Here is a 24,311-nt window from a genome sequence, read left to right as displayed (position 1 = left end):
CTCTGAGTGCACATAGCCAAGAGTCCATAGAATTTAACATTGCTGTTAGTTGCTTTCTCCATCATTTCTTGGATATTAGTATTGTTTGGAATTTGGTTTGTTTGTCCTTATGGTTATGTTCGTAGTGCTGAGCCATTAATGACTTCTTCTCCCATGACTAATTTATGTTTAATAGAAGCTTTAGCAATGTTCTTTTCATTGGTTTTAGCTCAACTATCACGCAACTGTCATCGATTCTTTTGTACTCAGATTTCAGTTCCTGTGTCTTAGGTTTTTGAGTTTTTTAAAATTTATTTTTCTTTTATGTTTGTGAATGGTTTCCCTGATCTGTGTCTGCACTACATGAATGTCTGATGCCCATAGAGATCAGAAGAAGTCAAAAGCATTAAATCTTCTGGAACTGGAGTTACAGGTGGTTGGGAGCCACCAGGTGGGTGCTGGGACTGGAACCCAGGTCCTCTGCAAGGGGAAGAAGCGTTCTTAGCTGCTGAACCATCTCTCCAGCCCTAGTCTTGAGTTTTTAAAGTAATCTTTCTTCATATTTCCAAAAGAGGGAAGGCATCAGTCACAGGTAGTTTGTCAAAAGTAATTCCATGGTTTGTTCTGGAAATTAATATATGCATTTTGAAAACATGGGTGAGCCTAGGGGAAAAAGTACAGATTGTCAGGTATCTGATTGCCACTCAGAAATAAACAACACTGTTAACATTGTTTCTCAAGTTTCTTCTCTGTGTAGTGAAGTCTTCTCATTTGTACATGGTGGTGCTCTTGACAGTCAAGTATAGAATGACACTATCACCTTTAATAGTCATATTTTGTCCCATGTATAAACATGCCCTTACCACCATAAGTCACATTAGCTTTCCATGTGTTTTTATAGTGCTGGGAAGGAGCCCAGGGTCTTGCACTTGCAAGGCCTATACACATCCCCAGAGTGCTATCTCCAGCCTTGCAGTAGACAGCAGGACAATGTTTTATACATGTTTCAGTCAAATTTCATCCTATTATTTCCCAAGGGTAAGTTTCTAGACATATAGACATATATAGAGACATTGAGCCTGTCTATATATGTCACTCAAATGCCCCAAGGTTAGTACCTGCTCAGATTCTAGCCAACTGTACTTTATAATCCCAACTCCTTATTCCTAAAACTTTTATGAGTCTGATAGCTGTCAGGTCTTGTTTTCCGTCTGTCTCTCTGGATACCCCTGAAGTTGCATCATTTCTCACGTTAACGTCTATTGTCCTTGCCTGTTTTTGTGTTAGTGCATTTTTTTATTACTTCATGTGACTGCTTTATAAGTAAAGAATGACTACCTTTTTTAGTAAAAAAGAAAAATTACTTTTATTGCTTTTAACTATGTGTATGTATGTATGTATGTATGCATGCATGCATGTAGGTATGTGTGCATGAATGGGAGTGCCTTTGGAGGCTTCTGCCATCAGAACTCTGGGCATCAGACCCCTGCAACTGGAATTACAGACTCTTCAATGTGGGTTCTCAGGACAGAATCTGGGTCCTCTGAAAGATCAACCAGTGCTCTTAACCACTGAGCCATCTCTCCAGCCTCAAAAAGGTTACCTTTCGTCTCAAGTGACACATGTTATCTTCCCAAGCTATGTGTGTTTGAGAAGGGTTTGTTGTTGTTTTAACATATGGAAGGTTTAAAATTATATTTTCTCTCTTTTGTGGTATGAGGTATTGCTGTCATTTGGAGAAAGGCCTTAATTCTTTTAAGATTCTGTCAATATTTGATTATATTATCACTTTACCTTTTAGTGGATATTTTAAATATTTAAATCTTTAGGGCATTGAATTTCTCACTATATTAAAATGCTTTTAAAAGTTTTTTTGTTGTTTTTCGAGACAGGGTTTCTCTGTAGCTATACATTAAAACTAATTTTAAATGTCTCGTTACTTGAAATACTTTTTAAATTTTATATGAATTTTTAAAATGTTTTAAACTACATTTATTTATTTGCACAGTGCAAATGGGGGGTGTGTGTGTTTCTTTATAGTTCTCACTCCTAGCCATTAGTTGTTATTGCTTGTGTAACAGACATTTGTCCTTGCCTGGGAAGGCCTTGTAAGGAGACGTCAACAACTCTGTAACCCCAGAGTCCCCTGCTATGTTAGAGGGGCTCCTCGAGGCTCATGCTCTCTTTGTGCCCCAGGGCTATAGGAATCCCACCCGAAGACCCCAAAGAGGGATATTCTACAGAAGCTGAGGAATCCACAGTTTGCATTTGGCGTGGTAGTCTTTTAGAGCCCATGATGCTGTCTGAAGAGCTTTTTGTGTGATGGCCATGTCCAGTGCTGGCACAGACAATGCAGAAGCCATGTGTGCTCTTGAGCACTTAGAATGAGGCTAGTGCAATGAAGATCTCAAACATTTTATATTTACATTTTTATATTTAATTTTATTATCATTATTATCTGTTCTAGTGGGCATAAACCTAGAGCTTCACCCATGCTAGGCAAACACTTCAACTGTGCTATATCCTCAGCCTACTTTTTACTTTTTATCGGAAGCAGGTTTCTCTAGCTTCCCCAGGCTACTCCTGCGTTCACTCCATCGCCCAGGTAGACAGCTGGAGTTACAAGCCTGTGCTGCCACATCTGGATGAAATGTTTCGTTGAGTTCCTTTAAATAGCCGCGCATAGCAGGCAGCTGCTTTATGAGCCACACAGGTTTTGGGGGCCTTCTTCCACATCTGAGGAGTGAGAGAGAAACATAGAGGACAGTGGTTTCTCTTTGATTTGAAAAGAGCCTTTTTCTTCCCAGAACTCTGACCCATGCCAACTTGTTAGGCCCTTTCCCAGAGATGGGTGACTTGAATGCAGCAGTCAGCTAAGGGTCTGTGTGACATCATTCTAGAGCAGGAATCACGGCACAAGAGAAATGGAGACACCACACGCATGGTGTGCTAGAGGACAGGGCGGCAGTGCGAGTCACACACTGGAATCCCAGCCTCACCTCTCTGCCTCATCTGTGAAAATCACAGTAGTGTTCCCTACCCAAAGGGGTGTTGGGAGACTGGATAACCGTGAGCACTCTTGTGGGTATTTAGCAATACTGTGCCAGGTGTGGTAGCACATCTTTAATCCCAGCTCTCGGGATCTAAAGTCAGTTCCAGGAGGACCATGGCTGTGTAGAGAGACCTTGTCTCAACAAACAAACAAAAGCACCAAAAAGGGAAATGTTAAAGGAGAAAAATCAAGGGTGAGAGCTGGATGGAAAGTAATATGTGTGTTTACTGATCCTTTAGAAGGTGACATTGAGTAAAAACCTGAAGGAGGTCAGGTGTTAAGCTGCAAGGATTGCAGAGGGCAGGGAGGCCACAGGCCAGAGTGAGTGACTCCTAGAAGCTGGTGGGGGCTGGGAAAAGATGTGAGCAGGTGGTGAGGTCAGAGCAGAGCAGCTGCCCAGAGCCTGCAGAGCAGGAAGTCACAGGATAGCCTTCGGCATTTGTCTGAAGAACTTGGGACCACTGGAAGATTTTGAGTCCTGGCCTGTCTTCAGGTAGAAAACAGTACAGAGAAAAGGAGAGAGCCTGGACTGGAATCATAAGTGAAAGGGACAGGTTTTAGGTAAGCAGGAGTTCAGGGAAGGACTCTAAGAAGTTGGATGGGGAATATGGTGATACTGGGAATTAGAGGAGCCTGGGATGAGAATCAGGACAGAGGAGAGCGTGGCTAGGATTACATAGAATGGGGAGTGTGGTCTTAGCAATGTGGATCATGGTTGTGCAGCATCCAGATGGAGATCCTGGCGATTGAAGGTGGATGTGTACATGACTCGGAAGAGGAGCTGGGTTGAAGAAACAAGTTATCTGATAAGTGTTCTGGTTATGAAGCTGAGCCGGAGGCATTAAATAAAGAGGGAATGGAGTCAGAGCAGGAGTGATTGAGTTAGGAAAGAATGGAGCCTAGGCAGAACTTTGGAGAACAGGCAGCTTCGGTACAGAGCCAAGGATCCCCCACAGGATGGCAGAGCTGAGAAGTTGACTAGGCTGTGGAAGGCCTCAGAGGCCCCAGGAGGTGAAGACAAGGAGAACTTCGCAACCATCCTCAGACTCCAGCAGCTTGGAAGGAGTCCCTGGTGTTGTGACTGAGGGCTGAGGCCTGGAGGAGTGAGGATGGTGACAGGATGGAGCACTGTCAGGGACAGGACACCTCACACTGAACTTTGTACATCAAAGCAAAGTCGAGTAGTCCATCAAGTGAATGCATGCTTCTAATTGAGTTCCCACCTCCAGATCTTCCTTAACATTTCAGTGCTATAATTACTTCATGCTCTGTTGTCGGGATTTCTGTCCTGCCTGGTTTCTGTAATCATTAAGTCCCAAAGAAATCACACAGAGGTCTACATTAGTTCTAAACTGATTGACCCATTAGCTCAGACTTCTTATTAACTCTTATAACTTATAGTAACCTATTATTCTTGTCTGTGTTAGCCATATGGCTCAGTACCTTATTCAGCAAAGCAGTCACATCTTACTTCTTCTGTGGCTGGGTGTGACCAAGCTTTCCTCTTCCCAGAATTCTGTTCTCATTGACCCGCCTCTACTTCCTGTCTGGTTGTCCCCCCCTATACTTCCTGCCTGGCTACTGGCCAATCAGTGTTTATTTAAAATATAATCGATAGAATACAGACTATTATCCCTCAGCAATGCCGTGAAAATTTGAGATTATAGAGATGCTTGGAGTAATAACTTGTATCACTCTTAGCATCTCTTGATTGAGGTCTGTATCTCTAGCAGCATGAAATTGATGTACAAACACGATGCTCTAACCCAGTGGTCTCCACATAGGGATCACAGTCAGATGATGTATGGTCGAGTTTAACCATGTACTTAGTAGAATCACAGACATTTTATTTGATTTCACTGATCTTGATTTTTCTCACCCTGAAACAGGGAAGCTCTGGCTCCATGAAGAGCCTAGCTCTCATTCTGTCTTTGTGCGTGACAAGAGCTGACTCCCACAACATTGCCTGGTCCGCGGCCTTTCAGTATGGGAAGGTGAGTGAAGAGCCTTGTCACTAGTCTGTAAACCCTGAGATTTTGTTGCTGAAGAAATAATGGGTCTTAAGAGAGAAGAAAATCTAAATCCCAAGAGAGAAGTGTTTGAAGTTGTGTTATACTGCTCTAAAGCCATTGGTTTTGCAGAGCCCAACAGGGCCCTTGTCACAGAAAGAATGGAGCCAGGTGAGCTCTGTAAGGGTTAGTGTAAATTGCAGTCTCAGCAAGCACATGGTATCTTGGGATGTTATATTAGCATAGGATAGCTGTCTAGAGCCTCTGAGGAAGGCAGATGCCATGGAGTGTCCTCATAACGCTTAGGAAGGGAATTTCCAGTGGGCTGGCAGTGTACCTCCTTCAGTGAGAGATTTTAGTCCATAAAGGACTTTTTAACACAAAGATAAAAAGTATGAAGTAATGAAATTTACCTAAAGGCAGTGCCTGATGATGGCTCTACAGTTTGCTTCTTTTTTATGACATAAATTGAATCCTTCCTGTTTATAAAACATGTCTCAGGGGACTCTTTCTAAAATCAGAGTTCCCTTATTGACTTCATTATGGCATTACTGTCTTTCCCATTATTGGGCCATTGGGGAGAAATTTACTCTAGAATTGCTTGTTAAGAAAATCTCACTTCTCCTAAGCCATTGACTCATTAATGTGCAATGTGTCATCCACTAGGCTGCTGGCATTTATGGGGTAGCTTGCAGCTTGCCATTTCTGTGTCCTCAGTCTCCCTTGGTGTCCTCATTCTTAAACTGGTTTCATTATAGATCTCTGTGTTTATCTGGCTAAACTTATGAACGGGATTTCTTTTTGGAAAAAGGAAAATTTGTAATACTCCCAAGAAAGGGGGACATGCGGAATATCATAACCAGCAGGGCGTCTTTCTCATTATGCATTTTATAGTAATATGCTCCATAACCAAGCAACAACCTGGAGCATGGGAAGAGTAGGCCCCAGCAGACAGCAGGCAGGGGGAGCGCATGCTGAACACCTGTTCAGGTGAGGCCAGGTCTCATCCAAGTATGTTGTTTTAAAATCTATTTCTTTGGAATTTCAGGATCGGCATTTCCTGTCTCTTTCCTGCTTCTTGGCATTTTAGCATCTCTCCAGTGGGCTGTCCTCGATTCCTAAACACCAGTTTACGCCAGATCATCGTCATTAGCATCCTGGCTGCAGCTGTCTCCCTTCTGTACTTCTCTGTCGTCATCATACGCAGCAAGTATGGGTGGCTGTCAAAGGACAAGAAATTTCAAAGGTAAGAGATAAAGATTTGTTCTAGGGGGAATTCACACCTTCTGGCCGACTGTGTTCCAGCAGCTGTAACAGAACATAGGGCAGCGTATAAGCTGCAGAGTTGTTTTCTCGTAGCTCTCAAGGCTGAGAAGTCCAAGAGCTAGGTTTCAGGAAAGTTTATATCTGGTGAAAGCCCTGTCCCAGCTTACATGTGGGAAGGGGTGGGGTAGCTCTGAGGTCTTCTCCCCCCACTCATGCTGCACTCGTGGTTAGACTGGCAGCAGAGGGGCAGCAGAGGGACAGGAACGGTCAGCTCTAGCACCGCCCTGCTGTGGCTGGACTGGCATATAAGGGACATGTGGCTGTGGGAACTGGACCCTGTGCTGACTGCCTGCCTGCTAGGAAATGAGCCTGCATGGACATACCTGACAGCTGGCCACAGGGAAGGCCCTGGGATAGGACTGTTAGGAGTTCCTTCTGCCTGTTTTAAACTGCCTTCTGAGTTAATGTTTGTAATTTGGAAACAGTTTTCTCTCTGGAGCCTGTAGCTGTATAAAGGAAAGGTTAGCACAGACCTGAATGAGAGGCTCCCTGTGGGCAGCCTTTGTTTGGTTTTCTTTTGACTCATCATCTGGCCATGAAGAGAGTGCCAGAGAGAGATCATCACACATCGTGGCGGTCGTGATGTGGTGCTTCTGTGGGGCGCCTTCTCTGTTAGAGTGGGCGGTGCTCTGTTTAAGTGACACTTGTGTGTTTCTGAACAAGGTACTTGGCCCGAGTCACAGATGTTGAGGCTACCGACACCAACAACCCCAACGTGAACTACGGCATTGTGGTGGACTGCGGCAGTAGCGGCTCTCGGATATTTGTCTATTGCTGGCCTCGGCACAACGGCAATCCTCATGATCTGCTGGACATTAGACAGATGAGGGACAAAAACCGAAAGCCGGTGGTGATGAAAATTAAACCTGGTACGGGATAAGAATGGCTGAGGACTGGCACCGGGTCTGGGCTCCAGTATCCTGTGATACCACTCACTTCCTCCCCTCTCACCCCACACTGCCTTATCCTCTTCTGAGCGCGAGACAGAGCCTAATGGCTGCATTTGTTTCCCTTTCCATTTCCTTTCCTGTCTGTTCTGTGTATGTGACCAACATCTTGATCAAACCTCCACAGCCTGTGACCATCATCACTGTAGCCCCACAATGTCTGCTCACATGCTAATTAACATTGTTGTGGAGGTTTTGTTGTTTGTTTTTCCTATTTGGTAGTTCTTCCTTAAAGATAGACATTTTCAACAACTTCTAACAATCTGTGCTTTAAATATTATTAGTGATTTTTTAAAAAATTACTGCCCAGATATCCATCTTCCTTCCTTGCCTACCCTTTTTCTCTTCTATTTCCCCTCTCCTTCCCTACCTCCCTTGCCCCTTTCTCTTTCTTTTATGGTTGTGGTATTGATACTAAGAGTCACATATGTTAGACAAGTGCTCTACCCCAAGCTACATCCCCACCAGTCTTTTTTTTTTTTTTTTTTTTTTCGAGACAGGGTTTCTCTGTGGTTCTGGAACTAGCTCTTGTAGACCAGGCTGGTCTCGAACTCACAGAGATCCGCCTGCCTCTGCCTCCTGAGTGCTGGGACCCACCAGTCTTTCTTTTTGAGACATTATCTTACTAAGATACCCAGGATGACCTTCAGCATCCAGTCCTTCTGCCTCAGGTCACTAGGCTCCATTTACCCAGATGTATTTTTATGTCCTAGATTATTCATAAGGGTAACCTTGGGATTTAAAAAAGTGAATGTAAATACACCCAGTGTTTCAAGATTTCTAAACCAGTGTAATGTTGTGAAGTTGAGTCTTGAGTTCCTCACTGAATGATTTAAGCAGCAGTCTCTCACCTTCTCAGGATCTCTGCCTTGCTTATGGTTGGCACCATGTCATAAGCATTGGGAATGGAGTATTTTCAAATGGGCTATCCCATGCCCAATATTTAATAAGATCTGATTTAAGACAGTAGGCTATAGAATGTAACAGAAACATCTATCTTTCACTAGTGTGTGAGTACCTAAATATTAAATGCAGACTATCCAATGAATTTATCTTTTTAAATGTTAGAAAGACAAAAAGAAATGGTAAGTGTTCAAAGAGATGGACATGCTAGTTGCTCCCTCTGATTGTTGCTCTTTGCTCACGTGTCTGATCATCACGCTATACCCCATAAGTACAAATAATTGTAATGTGACATAACAAGTTTAAAGTAGAATATTGATAAGTAATAATCAGTAAAACTTATTACCTTCCATCTGAGAAGCATAAATAACATCCATGAATTTCCATAAATAGAGATTTTAATATTTAGTAGTAACTTTTAATTTTCCATTGTTCTATATGTATGCTTAATAGAGAAACATCTTCAGGGTTAACATAATAAAAGTATAATCATAAAAATTTACCAAGAGACTCAAAACTCAAGCTCAGTAGAACACTTTGCCTTTCTCTAAGCCTCACACAACAGCCCCCAGCACTAACTGAACACCTCCATGGAGAGCAGGAAACCCATGTCCTCATGGAAGTGCACCAGGATCTCATTCACAGCAGGCTCAGCATGGTTCTGCCTCACAGGGTGGATCAGCTGAGCAACGCTGCCCCATTGAGGTGTATGCTAGAAGCTCAGCCAGTCTGGCTTAGCATTGTCCTTGTCCAAGTACACCTCAGTGTGCCTTTTTATACCAATGCTCTGTCTTGACTCCTAGTCTCCCAGAGTTAATATAAACAAGACTCTAAGAATTTTAAAAATAGGTTCTGGTTAGTTTGGGATTTGGTTTTCTACTGAAATAGCTCTATGTGCAGAGTCAAAGTTTTGCCTTTTACTCCATTTTCTGCTGATTCCTTTTACTCACCATCTTTATGGGTCTACAGTTCTGTAATGTGTGAAGTAAGAAACTGTGGGACTTTTCAGGCCCCCATTGTTTTGATAGTGTAGGGTCAGTGACAGCTGTAAATACTCAGTTTCTTTTTAAAAAGATGCATTTGCTTATCATGTGTGTGTCTGGGTGCATGTATGTTCATATGTGAGTGCTTAGGGAGGCCAGAATAGGGCAGCGGAGCCCCTGAAGCTGATGTTACAGATGGTTGTGAGCTGCCATATGGATGCTGGGAACCAAACCTAGGTCCTCTGCAAGAGCAGCCCGTGCTCTCACTGCTGAGCCATCTCTCCAGCTCCCACTCACTTTTAGTAGTAAACACTGAAGAGATGTTCCTGAGCATTCCACTTGCCAGGCACTGTCCGGTGCTGGAATAGGAACTGAACAAGACATAGTGTGTGCCCTTGGCCAGTTGTAATGAGACAGGTGAGCAATTTGGTGTGGTGAATAGATAGATAGCCGGCAGCAGGATGAGCACGGGCTGTCAGGACAGCTAATCTCCATCGGGGCTCTACTAAGTAAGACTTCTGTGGAAGACGGAGTTAGATAGGCATGTATAAGCTAGCTAGGTAAAGGAGTTAGGGGAAGAGAAGGCTCTTTCTGCTGGGGACTCAGAGGCCTGAAGGCCACAGTAGGTTACATTGCCAGAAGTGTTAGTTCAGTGCTTTGAGATGGGAGGAAGGAGCTTGGGAGGAAACAAGGGTGGGCCATTGTGTGAGTAGCTATGTATTTCTAAGTTGGGTTTGTGTGAGTTGGTTAGAGGAGCCATAGAAGGGTTTAAAATAGAAACGAAGCATCCTTGGGGTAGGAGATGGAGGGGTTGGTGGAGCCTGTAAGGTAGTTGGCTACAGTAGGCCAGCAGCAGATGGTAGTGTCCAAAGAAACAAGGAGAGCGGAAGTAGAACAAGCAGCAGAGACAGATCTGTAGGACCAGTTGCAGAACAGGTGTCATGTTCGGGGTGTCTGTGAGGACAAGCAGTGGCTATGTGCATTAGACAGCCATTGTGAACTGACCTGAAGGTTGGGAGCGCACTGGGGGCTGGTGCTGCAATCTGAAGACCTATGGTGTGTGGATGGTGTTGCAGCCATTGGAGTTTGCCTGAGGAGAAAGGAACACATTTCTCAAGGGCAAGAATATGGTCCTGTGTAGGACGCGTAATAGATGCTAGTTGGATAAGTATCCATGAAAGAAGAGGGCGTGTAACAACCCTTCATGCCTCAACAGAGTGTGGGGAAGCAGCAGAACAGGCAAAACTAGAATACAGACTCAGCACACTGAAGAAATTTACTCTTAGCTCCACCACGTCCCTGCTAAACAGACTCTCCCTTTCTGCAGGCATCTCAGAATTTGCTACCTCTCCAGAAAAAGTCAGCGATTACATTTCTCCACTTCTGAACTTTGCTGCAGAACATGTGCCACGGGCAAAACACAAAGAGACACCTCTCTACATTCTCTGCACTGCTGGAATGAGAGTCCTTCCTGAAAGGTGATCTGCCTGGAGGGTGGACCTTGGGAGGGGCGCCTCGCTGCTCTCTTCTCCATCACTGTTATCATCAGACACTGAAAATCCTTTCTTGAGTCTGGACTAGTCTCAGAGCTATTCTCTTAAACCTCACCAAAGAGTTTCTAATCTACTTATTTGTGATTAAAATAATAAGGTTAACTTTGTGGGGTTTGGGGGCAGAGTCACCTGTAGCGAGTCTTTCTCTTTCCTGCTAGCCAGCTCCCAAATAATGACATGGAGACTGCTTATTAATTATGAAAGCTCTGCCTTAGCTTAGGCTTGTTCCTAACTAGCTCTTATAACTTAAATTAACCCATTTATATATTAATCTACGTTCTATCGCGTGGAGTTATCTTTCTTCAGTCTTGTATCTCCTATTTCCTTTCCCCATCTCCTGACATCTCCTACGTGACTAGATTCCTCCTCTTCTTTTCTCTCCCTGGAAATCCCACCTATACCTCCTGCCTAGCTACTGGCCGTTCAGCTTTTTATTTCAACAATCACAGCAATACACCTTCGCACAGTGTACAAATATCCTACAACAGTCTCGTATCCCAGGTTGGCCCCAAACTAAATATGTATCTGTGTTTGACCTTAAATTTCCAATCCTTTTACCTACTTCTACCTCCTGTGTGCTGGGGTTATGGGTTTTTATCACCGTGCCCAGTTTTTACAGTGCTGGTGTCTGAACTTGGGGCCTGGTACATGCTAGACAAGCATTCTTCCCAGTAAGCCAAGAATCACATGATTTACACAGCTTTTTCATTTGGAAAAGAACATTCCTGAGATAAGCAATTTTTTTTCAATGAATCACTTTAGTTTTACAATTAACTATTTCATACAGGATATAACAGAGTCATAAGGTTTTTTTGTTTGTTTTTGTTTTCAAAACAAAAAAAAAATCAAGCATATGATTTTGACATGTAAATTTTGGGATTGCCTTGAAGCCAGCAGAAAGCCATCCTGGAGGACCTTTTGACCGACATCCCTGTGCACTTTGACTTCCTGTTTTCTGACTCCCATGCTGAAGTCATCTCAGGGAAACAAGAAGGTTGGTATCAGACCTTCAGTTCACAGAGTGAGAGAGGGACCCCCACTTCACAGGCCCCCTCCCCACTGTGCATTGTATTGAATCACTGGAGACCATATTTTTGAGAGACACTTTAATGACTAAGTTAGTGCCCTATATAGCCAGTCTTTATTATACAGCCCTAAAGCTGCTAAACATACCTCCTCTGTCCTTACCACACTTAGGGACTGTATTTTAAACAAACTGATAGAGGAAGGACTGTGTTCCTTGCCTGGCTAGTAAAAAGTCTTAGGCCACAAACCTCTGACTTCTAGTAAGGAGAAATTCTTGCCTTTGATAAACTGAGAAAATATTAATTCAGTTTCCGACAAATTATTTCACTTGAGTAAGGAACAACCAGTCCGTGTAATGGTTTGCTAGGAGCAGAGACCTAGAAGTATGGGATCTGTCTGTTCCTAGATCACTCACTGCTCCAGCAGGTGTTCCCTATGGGAAGGCAGAATGGGCCAATCAGCAGTGAGCACCTTACAAAGAAGGCCCTCAGAATTGTAAGAGGTCACATTAGGCACACAAAGGAAGATACAGGAAAAAAAAATATCCTGAGAATTTGAAAGAGAAAGGCGTCTCTTCCTCCCCCTGCCCAGGAATGGTTCTAAGTTGAACCCTTGGGAGGAGAGCAGAGGAAGTTACCTGAGCAGGTAGAGGAAGCATGGCCTGATGAAAAGAAACAATCATTGTTACTGCAGGTGGGAGGGGATGCCACTGTGGACCACTAGGTTTTCACTTGCTGGATTGTGGCTCTGTGGAAAGGTGGTGGTGACGTTGAACACTGAATACATCTTGAATTATCAGCCTGTTACTTTGTACTTTGTCTGTGGACCAGTCCAACAGGATAGAATGGAGGAGGTTGCCATGGAAGACTGATTAGCTTGTCATCTCCACTGCATAAAGACACAAGTCAAGGTGGCAGTGGGAATGGATAAAAACAGACTGTAGGGAATGCTGACATGTATAGGCTGGGGTTTGGCAGCTGTTGTGGGTGAGAAAGATAGAGGGAAGATTAGGGGAAGTCAGTGTGGAATCCCCGTAGAATTTATATTTTCAACAGATACACCTGATAAAAGTATTAAAATTGAGAGTTCTTGTAAAACCAGTAAGAAGATAAAATATCAGTAGAAATATATTATTTGGTGATTCTGTCTCAGGCTGTCAGGGGTTAAAATAAGTGAGAAGCTTGCACAGACCAAATTGATCAGAGATTTAAAACTTGATTTTTCTTAATTTTGCTCTGCAATGTCTAGGTGTGTATGCTTGGATTGGCATCAATTTTGTCCTCGGACGGTTTGAACATATTGAGGAGGGTAAGTGCCTGTTTGTTTCGTCTAGGGCTCTGGTTGGAAGTTACAATCAATCATAATTCATGTCCAAGGGCAGAAGAGCTGAGTGCTGTGAGATGGCGAGTGTGGGGGCTGGGCAGGCAGAGCTGCTGTCTAAAGCACAGTTAAGGTCATCGGGAGGATGGACTGCATGGTCTTCAAAGCAGAGTGTGCCTCCTGAAGCGCCTGCTGGGTGGACCCTTCTCTCTCCAGATGACGAGGCGGTTGTGGAGGTCAACGTTCCTGGCAGTGAGAGCAGTGAGGCCATCGTTCGGAAAAGGACAGCCGGTATTCTTGACATGGGAGGCGTGTCCACTCAGATAGCATACGAAGTCCCCAAAACTGTAAGCTTTGCCTCCTCACAGCAGGTTATTATCTGTACAGATTGCCTCGTGTTTGCTTCCGTTTTCATTTAACATGTCTCCATCCATTTTTGTTTTGTTTCCTGAGTCTGAACACATCCTTACTCTGCTTGCTGAGGTTCCATCTTCTCAACCCAGGAGGAAGGAGGCTGGAGAATGAGGCAGGCCTCAGCCAAGCCCATTACGTTTGTACACTGAGCCTAGCTGGTTTGTTTTCGGAATTTAGAGTTCTTCTCTGGTGTATGTCACATGCTTGAGCTTTTGTTTACATTTTCTCTTCGGTCACTTAAAAAATAATATAGTGTCAGGTTTCTAAATTTGGAATCAGGAGAATCATTTTTGTTTTTTAATAATTTTGAACTCTTCTGGAAAATATTGATGTTGGTACCTCTTACTCCACATCTGGTTCATTCCGTCTTTCCTCCATCCCTTCAGTGCTGTCAGTCAGGGTCTGTGGTCCTCAGCAGTCCTTGCAAAGAGGACACCAGAGCCATTTCCTTATGTGTCCCAGAATTGCCACATCTCTCGTTACTGTTTCTGTCCAGATGTAAACCGACACCAAAGTATGGTCTCCTACATTGTTTCCCCAAAAGTAGGGATCATGTACCAGGTAGTGGTTCAGAGTCGGGCCATGGAGCAGGACTAGCCCAGCAGGTAGCATCACCCTGCTCCTCCTAGCTGTGTGACCTCATGTAAGTCCTACAACTTCTGTGAGCCAGTCTCTTCTGGAAAAAAAAATGCCAACAATAGCCCTATAGCGTGGGGTCATTGAATGGTTGATGAGAGATTAGCACTCTGTTCCCTAGTGTGTACTCAGTGGGTGTTATTGCTGTCTTTATTAAGTCCTTGGAAAAGCACTTTGGAAACCCAAGTATTTGAGCCTGTGTTTCCCACTTCCCATTCCAGATATGCCTCTAGAGACTACCACTCATGCTTTCTCCCCTCATTGAAAAGTACCAAGAGCTCACAAAGGAAGCTTAGAGCAAATAGAAGAATAAAAATTCCCCCTAGATTCACCATTGTTAGTAATTAAAAAAAGGCATTGTTAGTATTTTGGAGAAATTCTTTCCATTATTTTTATTCCTGTTATAGTTTCAAAATGTGATTGTTACACTTTTATCTTTTGTATGATTTTGTACCTTTTATTTAAAGCCCATAATGTGTTCCTCTATAAACTATTGATTACTGCCATTAATTAATTTAACCCTCCCTTAATGTTGCATACTCAGATGCCTTTCCTTTTAGGGTTTTTATTTGCTTGTTTGTTTGTTTTTATAAAAGCGTCTTTGCATGTCAGGACTCTGCTGTGCTTGGGTCTGTTCCCACAGCAGGGGCCACACATAGACTTATGGGTCGGAGCAGAGGAACTATAGCCCTGACCCCCATGTGCAGCATCTGCAGGCCCTAGTTAGAATTAGGAACCGAATTATGAAAGCGCTCAAAGGGTCCTTGGGAGGTAAAGAAACAGAGTCTGCTGCTCTCAGATGTAACTCTTTTTAGACCCTTTTTTTTTTTTAACTGAAGCTAAAGTTGCTTTAAAATACTAAAATGTGTTGTCCTTGTACCCACAGGAGGAAGTAGCTAAAAACTTGTTAGCTGAATTCAACCTGGGGTGTGATGTCCACCAGACTGAACATGTGTACCGGGTCTATGTGGCCACATTTCTCGGGTTTGGTGGTAATGCCGCTCGGCAGAGATATGAAGACAGACTGTTTGCCAGCACGGTTCAGAAAAACAGGTACAGCACCTGCTGCTCCTCAGCAAACCACTGCAGGCCTAGCTCGCTCCTCATCAAAACTAGATCCAGGCCAGGTACCTTCTATCAGCTGCCACTGTGCTGGAAGGACTGAGAGGCCCTCAGAGTCCTGCCGCCAGCCCTGTCCCACAGTTGTGCCTGCATATTCTCTCTTCCTTTCCTCCCTCCCCTCTTCTTCTATCTTCACTCTACCTGATCTTCACAGGCATGTACTGTTATACTGAGCTTACACACACACACACTGTTCTTGTTTTGTTTTGTTTTTTCTTTTGTTTTTTGAGACAGGATTTCTCTGTGTAATAGTCCTGGCTATCCTGGAACCTACTTTATATATGAGGCTGACTTCAAACTCACAGAGATCCTCCTGCTTCTGCCTCCTGAATGCTGGGATTAAAGGCTTAAGCCACCAGTGCCTGACTAAAAATATTTTAATACCACTAAAATTATTTAGAGATCATTCCTTACTCTTAACCCCTTTCACTATGGTTCTGATCTACCGGTGTCCAATGTCTGTAGACTGTTCCTTATTTGAACTTTCTGAGGTCAAGGGCAGCTGCTGAGTGTGAGCTTCAGGGTGGGGCACCAGCAGCACTGTGTCACTATCTGAGCTTTCCCAGGCCTCTGCAATCATCCACAGTATCCAGACTAGTATCCGGGAACTAGTCTGGAGTGATGGGGAGGTTTCCACTCTATCAGATGAGAAAAGATCATTCCTTGCTTTTAACCCCTTCTATTTTTAATGAGTAAAATTTTTAAAAATAAGTTTATGTGAAATTCTGGTATAGAAAAATAGGTGAAAGAAGGGCACCACTCCTATCAGCTTGAGTGTTGTAAGTTTAGCTGGGTGTGGTGGCACACACCTTTAATTCCACCGCTTGGGAGGCTCTTGGTGAGTCTGAGGCTAGCCTGGTCTGCACGGTTTTAGGCCACCCGGGGTGTTACTTATCTGAAATATGTCATCAGAGCGGGGAATGGGTTGGAAGCAGAAGAGCGGCGTCTGGAAGGTAAGACACCTTGATCTTCCTGCGTCTGGTTTGTTTTGATAGAACATTTTTAGGAGAAATGCTGATCTTAGAGCTAAGTAATAGTATATTTCTTTGGCCAATTTAATCCTTTTCAAAAATGTTTTTAGTTGTGTTTATGTGCATGGTTTTTGCTTGCATGTATGTCTGTACATCATGTGTGAGAACAGAAGAGGGCATTAGATGCCCTGGAACTGGAGTTACTGATGGTTGTGAGCTGCCATATGAGTGCTGGGAATCAACCTAGGTCTTCTGGATGAGCAACCGGTGCTCTTAACTACTGAACCATCTCTCCAGCCCTGACCTATTCAATCTTAATGTATCCATGAAGGCCTAAGACATAATGAAGACCAAGTTGGAACTACTTGGGATAAGTTTATCCAGAATTCATGTCCATAAGTAGGAAGTGAGTCTCTGATTACTTTAAAAGCTAATTGAGAAATGTTAATCACAACAGCAGTAGTCCCATGGTGCTTGCTTTTTGTTTTAAAATTATGTCTAGAACATTTTGTGATAGCTATTTTTATAATAGTCTTAAAATTTTTAAATAGAAATATAAATTTGAATCTCACTTTCTTAGAATTACTCAACACTTTTCTTCTGACTCCCGAGTTTTACTAATTGGGTTTTATTACCAATTTAAAAGAAAAAGCTTTGCATAATGTATAGTCCAGTGGCACTCCTTAGCTAGGTGTAGGACAGCTGAGACAGAAGTGTGAGGTACACATTCAACTGTTCAGAATTCCTCATAAGTATACACATGTCGTTAACTGAGCCTTGAAATTCATACCTATCTCTGCCACTCACGGTGGTGCTTCATTTCTTTAGAGCACATAGTTGTATGGATTGCACTCAAGTGCATTCTGAATAACCCTGATCTAAAGAATGCGCAGCTTGGCAGGAAAGGCTGTCAGTGAATGAGAGGACTCCAGCAGCATTCAGCTTCTAGCAGTCAGACCGGGAGTCATGGTGTCCAACGTGAACATCACTTCCATTTTCAGAACTTTGGTTTCTTTTTATTGATTGCTTGAATATGCACACACATTGGGAGGACAGGGGTTCGTTTATCAGGGTATCTCTTTGGGATGTGACAAGCCTGGCGTATCTCAGTTACAGCAAGGCTAACAGTTCTTTTCACAGGGCTTCTCAGAGCCTGTAGTGCCGCAAAAACAGCTACTACCTACTGCCATCTCGGCCAATAGTTGATTAGTAACAACGATAATAATACCTACTGCCGTCTAGGCCAATAGTTCATGAATAACAATAGCAATAATAATACCCACTACAGTCTAGGTCGGTAGTTGATTCATAGTGATGATGGTGGGCATAATAAAATCGGATGAAGAGGCTCAAACCTTACACGTTGTATTCTCACGCCCATATTCATTGGGTGGTCTTTGGCTATGAATTACCGTCTTCCTGGACTCCATCCATCTCCTCCTGCTCACACCGCGTCTTCATTGAGCTGTCAGTTTGACTCTGTTTAAAGAATACCAGCAAGATAATGACATGTTGTCAAGCAATTTGGTACACCTCCTTCTAGAATTGCTTTTCCCCAGCTTTCTAATCTTCCATGCATAGTCTGACAGTAGCTTTCTAGCAATGTGTATCTTGTTTTTCTGAAACATCCAACCCGGTGTTCCAGCACCAGGTATTTCTTTTCAGTCAGGCTACATCCAGCTCTGTATGGTTAAAGTCAAGCAGCAGTGGCAGAGTGGGGATGTGGGCCATACGGTTGCTGGGTCCTCAGCAGGCATCCTGTTTGTACTGAAGGGAATCAAAAGCATCAGGTCAGCCCTGAGATGGTCCTGTGGCTAAAGGCACTTGCTACTCAAGCCTGATGACTTGCGTTTAATCCTTGAGACCCACATATAGAAGGAGACCACCAGCTTCTACAAGTTGTTCTCTGACTTCCACACACGTGTTGTGGTGTAGACACACAATAAATAAATGAGTCAGGTCATGGCTTGTTTACTTGGACTCAGCAATACCTGTGTATGTCATTGTGGATCTCCTCGGAGGGCTGGGTGACCATTTTCTAACTTGGTTTGGAACCCTTTGTGTTCCCGCACACATTTCTGTGGGTCCATGTGAGGAGTAGCATAGGTCTCATGGTAAATGGTTCTTTGTGCCACAGGCTCCTGGGTAAGCAGACTGGCCTGACTCCTGATGCTCCGTACCTGGACCCCTGCTTGCCTCTTGACATTAAGGATGAGATCCAGCAAAATGGGCAGACCCTGTACCTCCGGGGGACCGGAGACTTCGACCTGTGTCGGGAGACCCTCCAGCCTTTTATGAACAAAACCAATGAGACACAGACTTCCCTCAATGGAGTCTACCAGCCCCCAATCCACTTCCAGAACAGTGAATTCTATGGGTTCTCTGAATTCTACTACTGCACCGAGGATGTCTTGCGAATGGGGGGAGACTACAATGCTGCTAAATTTACTAAAGCTGCCAAGGTAAAAGCCAAGAAAATCCATGCTGTATAGAGACCATTGGGCTGCAGGTCCAGCTTCCATTATACTCAGAGGGAAAGGTGGTTTGTAGTGCATCCCTGCAATATTCTTTCCCCTTCCGTTGTGGGAGGGAAGTCGTCAGAAGACCTAAGTTCTACTAGCCACATTGTTTACCAGGAATGAACAGACCAGAGTCTTAAGTTGACTTATGATTGCCATATCTCAAAATCCTTTCAGCAGGCCCCCACCACATAGCAGCCAGGATACTCCTACCATCAGAGTCCCCTTGCTTTCCCATTTTGTCAGAAGTTTTCCCTGCCATACCTCTTCAGTCTTGATGACCCTTGTCTTCCAGCCACAGCCCATTGCCCTCCAGGTTCATAGATTCATAGATTGCCCCATCCATGCCATAGTTGTCTGGCTGCTGACATTCGGTCTCTAATCCTAGCCCCTGTCTTTTACCCATTGAGTTTCATAATTCCAAACAAATACACAGGTTTTCACTTTTCTTTCTCTCATGTGCCATCTTAGTTGACAGTATTGCCAACCGTCCTGTCCCCTACCTCCAGGCGTGGCTCTTATGTTTTATTTATAATGCTGGGGTAGAACCCAGGGCCTTGTATGTGCCAGGCAAATGCTGTCTCACTGGGTTGCATCCCCAGCCCCTTTGCTGCTCTCTGTCCCTCCGTATAATATGCTTCACCCCGTATAATCAGCGATAGTTTCTCTCATGAGTGTTTTTCTACCTGTCCCTGCTTCCTGTTACTGTCATTGTCCTTGCCAAGTCTCTAGCTCACCAGGAGCTGTCCAATTGGTCCTGTGTCTGGTGTCTCTGGTGTCCATCCTGCATGTTGTCTGAGCTCTCACGTTGTCACCTTGCTGTGCTGTTTAAAGTCTTCTACAGCTTCACAGGCTGAATCCACTGACCTTAGCCTTCACTCCTCCTCCCACCAGCTCAGTGCCTCCTCAGCATGGCAAGCAGCCGGGGTGTTTCCTCTATGCTGTGCACCTTCTCTCGTCTCTGTTTTCATTCCTGATGTTTTCCCTTCCTGACTCTTGTCCCAGGCTGAGCACATTCCTCTGTGCTCCCTGTCACACTGTTTCTCTAAGCCCAGCTTTGTCACCCTGGAGAGGTGAGGAGAGGAGCTGTGTTAGTGCTCAGGGCTGTGAGCAGTCAGTGTGACTCCAAATCGCCATCCTCACCCAAGGCCAAGCTGCCCCAGACCGAGGACTCAGTTGAGCAGGCAAATGCTGTTTCACTCTGCCCAAGTTTGCTCTGGTGCAGTGACGACGGAAGAACTAAATGGGCTTGAAGAGATCAGTGCATCCTGCGTGGGCAGGATTTCAGGACACAGAACAAGTACAGAGTGTGCTGGTTGCCAGGAACTCAGAGACCCAAGTCTCACGTTAACTGTACAGACATTCGTTCTGCTTGTGTGTTTCCTGTGCTTGTTATGATGGTGAACATGGTAAGCCATTTGTAAGTAGGAAAAGTACTTTAATAATAAACTTTCAGGGATGATTTATTTAGGGTGAAATTATTTTTAGGATTACTGTGCAACGAAGTGGTCGATCTTGAGGGAACGCTTTGACCGAGGACTGTATGCCTCTCATGCTGACCTTCATCGGCTGAAGTAAGTAGTGGACAGTCAAGTCCTGAGCTGCCAGCTGACCCTCTTTACCCACTGTCCTTCTCTACCCTTGGCCTCCCTCGAGTGGGACGAATTCTCATTACAGGCTTTCTGCTCAGCTTTGAAGTTCTTTGCACCTGTTCGCTCATGTCCTGACGAACATTGAGTTGTGTGGGCTGCTTCCCCTTTCCATCTGTCCCCTCGGCCAGACTCCATCCCTCCCCACAACACTCACAATATTCCTCGGATAATTGAAGCCACTCTGGTTTGGTTTATAAAATTCCCTTGGTTTAAGTCACTCAAGTGCGGCGAGTGGGTCTTATTATTACTGCCACTGCTCATCACTTACTGAGTCCAGTAGTTTGTAAACAAACAAACAAAAACAACAACAACAAAAAAAAAACACCGAGTAGGCAATATCAGAGCTGAGAAGTATCCTCCCACCTTTTCATTATGTTATAAAGAGGGTAGAACTTGGCGGTGTTGTTCAGTAAATGATGGAGAAGGTGCGTGGAGGGTGGTGTCTCACAGCCGTGATAAAATGACACTGTTCCTGCTCGTCAGTTTTGACAGATGACCCGGCCTGTGTGGGGGTGAACCTGAGCGCATTTGCAGCTGTCTCCTCAGAGCTGGCCTGCTGCAGGCTGGAGACATTGGGACAGGGGTGCCTACCTGACCTGTGCCCGTGCTTGGCATTTGTAGGTATCAGTGTTTCAAATCAGCCTGGATGTTTGAGGTGTTCCACAGGGGCTTCTCCTTTCCTGTCACCTACAAAAACCTGAAGACAGCCTTGCAGGTGTATGACAAGGAAGTGCAGTGGACGCTGGGGGCGATCCTCTACAGGACCCGCTTTTTGCCCTTGAGGTAGGCTATGAGCTTGGGAGGGTAACAAAAGATGCTTCTCCAAAGCATGGTGTCTCTTGGTGACTGCATTTTGTGGCCGTGTTTTCAGAGCTGTGAGCCCAGCTAGACTTAACTTGGGTCTTCTCTGCCTCCCTCCCCAAGTGCTTCCTGTTCTCTCAGGCAGCCCATCCCACAGCACACAGCACTGGTGCTGTTCTGTGTCCCAATTGTCTGTTCCCTAACCCTGTAGAAGGGTCTGTTCCATGGTGACCCTTATGGCTTTGGGCCCCTTCACTGGATATTGTAGTGTCTAGGATTGCAGAAGAAATTATATTGAAATGTATTTATGGCACTGTTGTAGCAAACAGATTCGTGATGCAGGAGGATGTCTTTACACACTAACCTGTAGTGTCTGGCAGCAGAGCCATCATTTCCATTCCTTCAGTGTGATGATGACTGACAGCTGAGACACTGGCTAGCATAATGGACTAAAAACATCAGTCATTGTCCATAGTATTGAAGTGTCGATTACTTTTAAGACTGTGACATTGTCTACATAGATTCATGTCCAAAGGAAATTCTAAATTCCAGTCCACTGTTGGTCAAATAAACATACAGATTTCCCCATTCAAGTTCACAGCTCGGCTGACCCACATTAAAAACTATTTTTATCTGATATTTTATTTGAGTCAGCTCCAGAAATTCTGTACAGTAGCTGTTATTATGTATAATTTTTATGTGAATGTGTTTGTTCCATTAACTTCCTTGTCACAGCAAAACCCTGGCCCTTACATTTATGAGATTATAATGCTGGGGTCTTATGGACGTGCCTCCACATGTCGTCGTCTTAGCATGAAGAGCATAGCGCTAGCAGGGAGCTCACTTTGGATACTGTCCCCTGTTTCAGAGGTAAGGAACGCCAGGAACAGCAGGCCCCAGCCTGCACCCTTCTCACTGCTTCTGTTTGTCTTCATGCCTGCAGAGACATCCGGCAGGAGGTGTTCCGGGCTGGCCATGGGCACTGGCGGGGTGTGTCCTTCGTCTACAACCACTATCTGTTCTCTGGCTGCTTCTTGGTCGTCCTGCTGTCCATCCTTCTCTACCTGCTCCGACTGCGGCGCATCCACCACAGGGCACCCCGAACTGGCTCTCTGTGGATGGAGGAAGGCCTGCCCTCCCAGAAGGGTCCTGGTCCCTTATGACACAATGTCAGCTTGAGGAGGACTCTACAGGAAAAGCCATTTTCGCCTCAGGGTTTCTCTGTATGCTCAGACGGTTTTGTGACCCCTTTCCTTTCAGTTACAACGAAACCCACTGATTGTGAACCCTTCTGTCTAGAGGTGTTACCATTCTGAGTACAGCTTTAACTGGAGGAGTGGGAAAAGGGAATTCACTTGGTTTGTGCTGCAGAGTATCTGCCACGCATTCATAAGGTCCTTGGCTGTCTCTGGGATGGGCTGCGTTCTTGGCGCATGACTTGGATAGTGGAGGGCAATGGGCAAGTTCCCATCAGTGAGGGAGGGGCTTCAGCTGGGCCTGGGATGGAACCTAGAAGTGAGTTAGGTCTTCTGTCTCCTCTCTGAAATCACAAGCCTGGAAGAGGTGTTTGAGTTTATTTGTTGCTCAGGTCCGTCACTACCTGTGTTTTCTTTGCAGATTTAAGAATTCAGTCATTCATAGCAAAAATTGACAAAATATTGGCCCAGGGAGGTACTACTGAATGAAGGGTTGTGACGGATACGAACCACTGAGGAGAGCCTTGTCTGACTGCAGCCGAAGCGCATGCCTGTGAATTGCTGTTCTTGTCCCTGGGTTTAGGAAACTGTTGCCCTGTTATAGCAGCATTAGGGGTTTTTGTTTGTATGGTCATTTGTTTTGTTTGTTTATTTTTAAATCAGAAAGTTTTTAAAGTTCCCCTGGTTTATTGGTCTGAGAACTGGAGTGTCCCCTTGGGTGCTCCAGCGCTTTTGAGAAGCAGGCCTGTGCTGGGCTGCTCTCTTCCACTTTCAAGTTGGCACCCCACCGTTCAGATGGCTTCAGTGCTTTTCTCTGGGACACTCCACCCACTGCGTGACAGTTCTCACTGTAAGCCCATACCATGGAAGAGCCTGAATTTAAAACGAGAAATAAATGCATACGTTGAAAACCTATTTGGCGTTTTAAACAGAAACATGAACAGGACGATTGGGGGGGCACAGGTGAGGCTGGTGGGGTGTCATTTGTTTGTTTGTTTTTATGTTGTTCATTTAGTTGAAATCCAGGGGATTTTTAGAAGGCATTGGTTTTGGTGGTGGTGGTTTTGGTGGTGGTGGTGGATTGGGTGGTGGTGGTCGTGGTGGTGGTGGTGGTCCTGGTCGTGTTGGTGGTGGTGGTGGTCGTGGTGGTCATGGTGGTCCTGGTCGTGGTGGTGGTGGTGGTCGTGGTCGTGGTTGTGGTGGTCGGTGGTCGTGGTGGTGGTGGTGGTGGTGGTGGTGGTGGTGGTGGTGGTGGTGGTCATGGTGGTCATGGTGGTCGTGGTGGTGGTCGTGGTCGTGGTGGTCATGGTGGTGGTCGTGGTGGTCGTGGTGGTCGTGGTGGTCATGGTGGTGGTGCAGCAATATGTCCCAGCTCCACAGCACTTAAGTTGACAGAGTTGGTAGCAAATGGCTATTTTGAGAACCTTCAGCTGCTTTAAAACTCTAAGACGAGAGAAGAACGGCGTTTCTAAAGCCCTGTTACCTTTAGAGAAAAGATGTGGCACACGCTGCACTGACCACTTAAAAGACTTTAAACTGATGGAAGTCATGCAGATTCCTCATCTCCTCAGAGTGACTGTTCTGGATGAAAAGCCCTAGTGGAGAAGTGGACGGCGTGGTCCCGAGCAGTCCCTGTGTGGACCGTACCCCAGAGGACTTGCCCTGGAATGAATATTTAAGAGGGCAGCTTTCTAAAGAGCTGGGCACCGGCAGCTTCAGGCCCAGCACAGGTGAGCCTGTTACTGGGATTCTAGCAGTCATCATGCTGGCATCTTTTTCTTGAGTTCCTACAGGGGGTGGTGCCCTGTGAACTATCTGTGGCATTGGTGCTAAAGAGGAGTGTGTTAGACTTTAGTCTGCACCTCTCTCCCACTTCTGGGCCATAGGAATGGTGAGGCTGCA

The 24,311-nt window shown here is 44.9% G+C and overlaps 1 protein-coding gene across 2 annotated transcripts in view; it reads left to right on the top strand.

Annotated features, from left to right (window-relative positions):
- The window catches only part of Entpd4 (ectonucleoside triphosphate diphosphohydrolase 4), a 33,713-nt gene extending 10,355 nt beyond the window's left edge, over positions 1-23,358 (top strand). The window contains exons 2-13 of one of the 2 annotated variants that reach the window (XM_057786481.1): positions 4,921-5,025; positions 6,089-6,286; positions 7,030-7,235; positions 10,527-10,677; positions 11,643-11,746; positions 13,027-13,086; positions 13,315-13,469; positions 15,035-15,201; positions 18,379-18,703; positions 20,249-20,334; positions 21,034-21,195; positions 22,157-23,358. In XM_057786481.1, coding sequence (XP_057642464.1) covers positions 5,018-5,025; positions 6,089-6,286; positions 7,030-7,235; positions 10,527-10,677; positions 11,643-11,746; positions 13,027-13,086; positions 13,315-13,469; positions 15,035-15,201; positions 18,379-18,703; positions 20,249-20,334; positions 21,034-21,195; positions 22,157-22,376 — 1,842 coding nt within the window. In that variant the 5' untranslated portion in view covers positions 4,921-5,017 and the 3' untranslated portion in view covers positions 22,377-23,358. The remainder of the gene's footprint in view (positions 1-4,920; positions 5,026-6,088; positions 6,287-7,029; positions 7,236-10,526; positions 10,678-11,642; positions 11,747-13,026; positions 13,087-13,314; positions 13,470-15,034; positions 15,202-18,378; positions 18,704-20,248; positions 20,335-21,033; positions 21,196-22,156) is intronic. The other variant, XM_057786482.1, reaches the window with a different exon arrangement.
- Positions 23,359-24,311: the final 953 nt, after the last annotated feature.

This window comes from Chionomys nivalis, chromosome 12 (assembly GCF_950005125.1).
Source record: "Chionomys nivalis chromosome 12, mChiNiv1.1, whole genome shotgun sequence".
Lineage (NCBI taxonomy): Eukaryota > Metazoa > Chordata > Mammalia > Rodentia > Cricetidae > Chionomys > Chionomys nivalis.
This window is presented reverse-complemented; position numbering and strand designations above follow the sequence as displayed.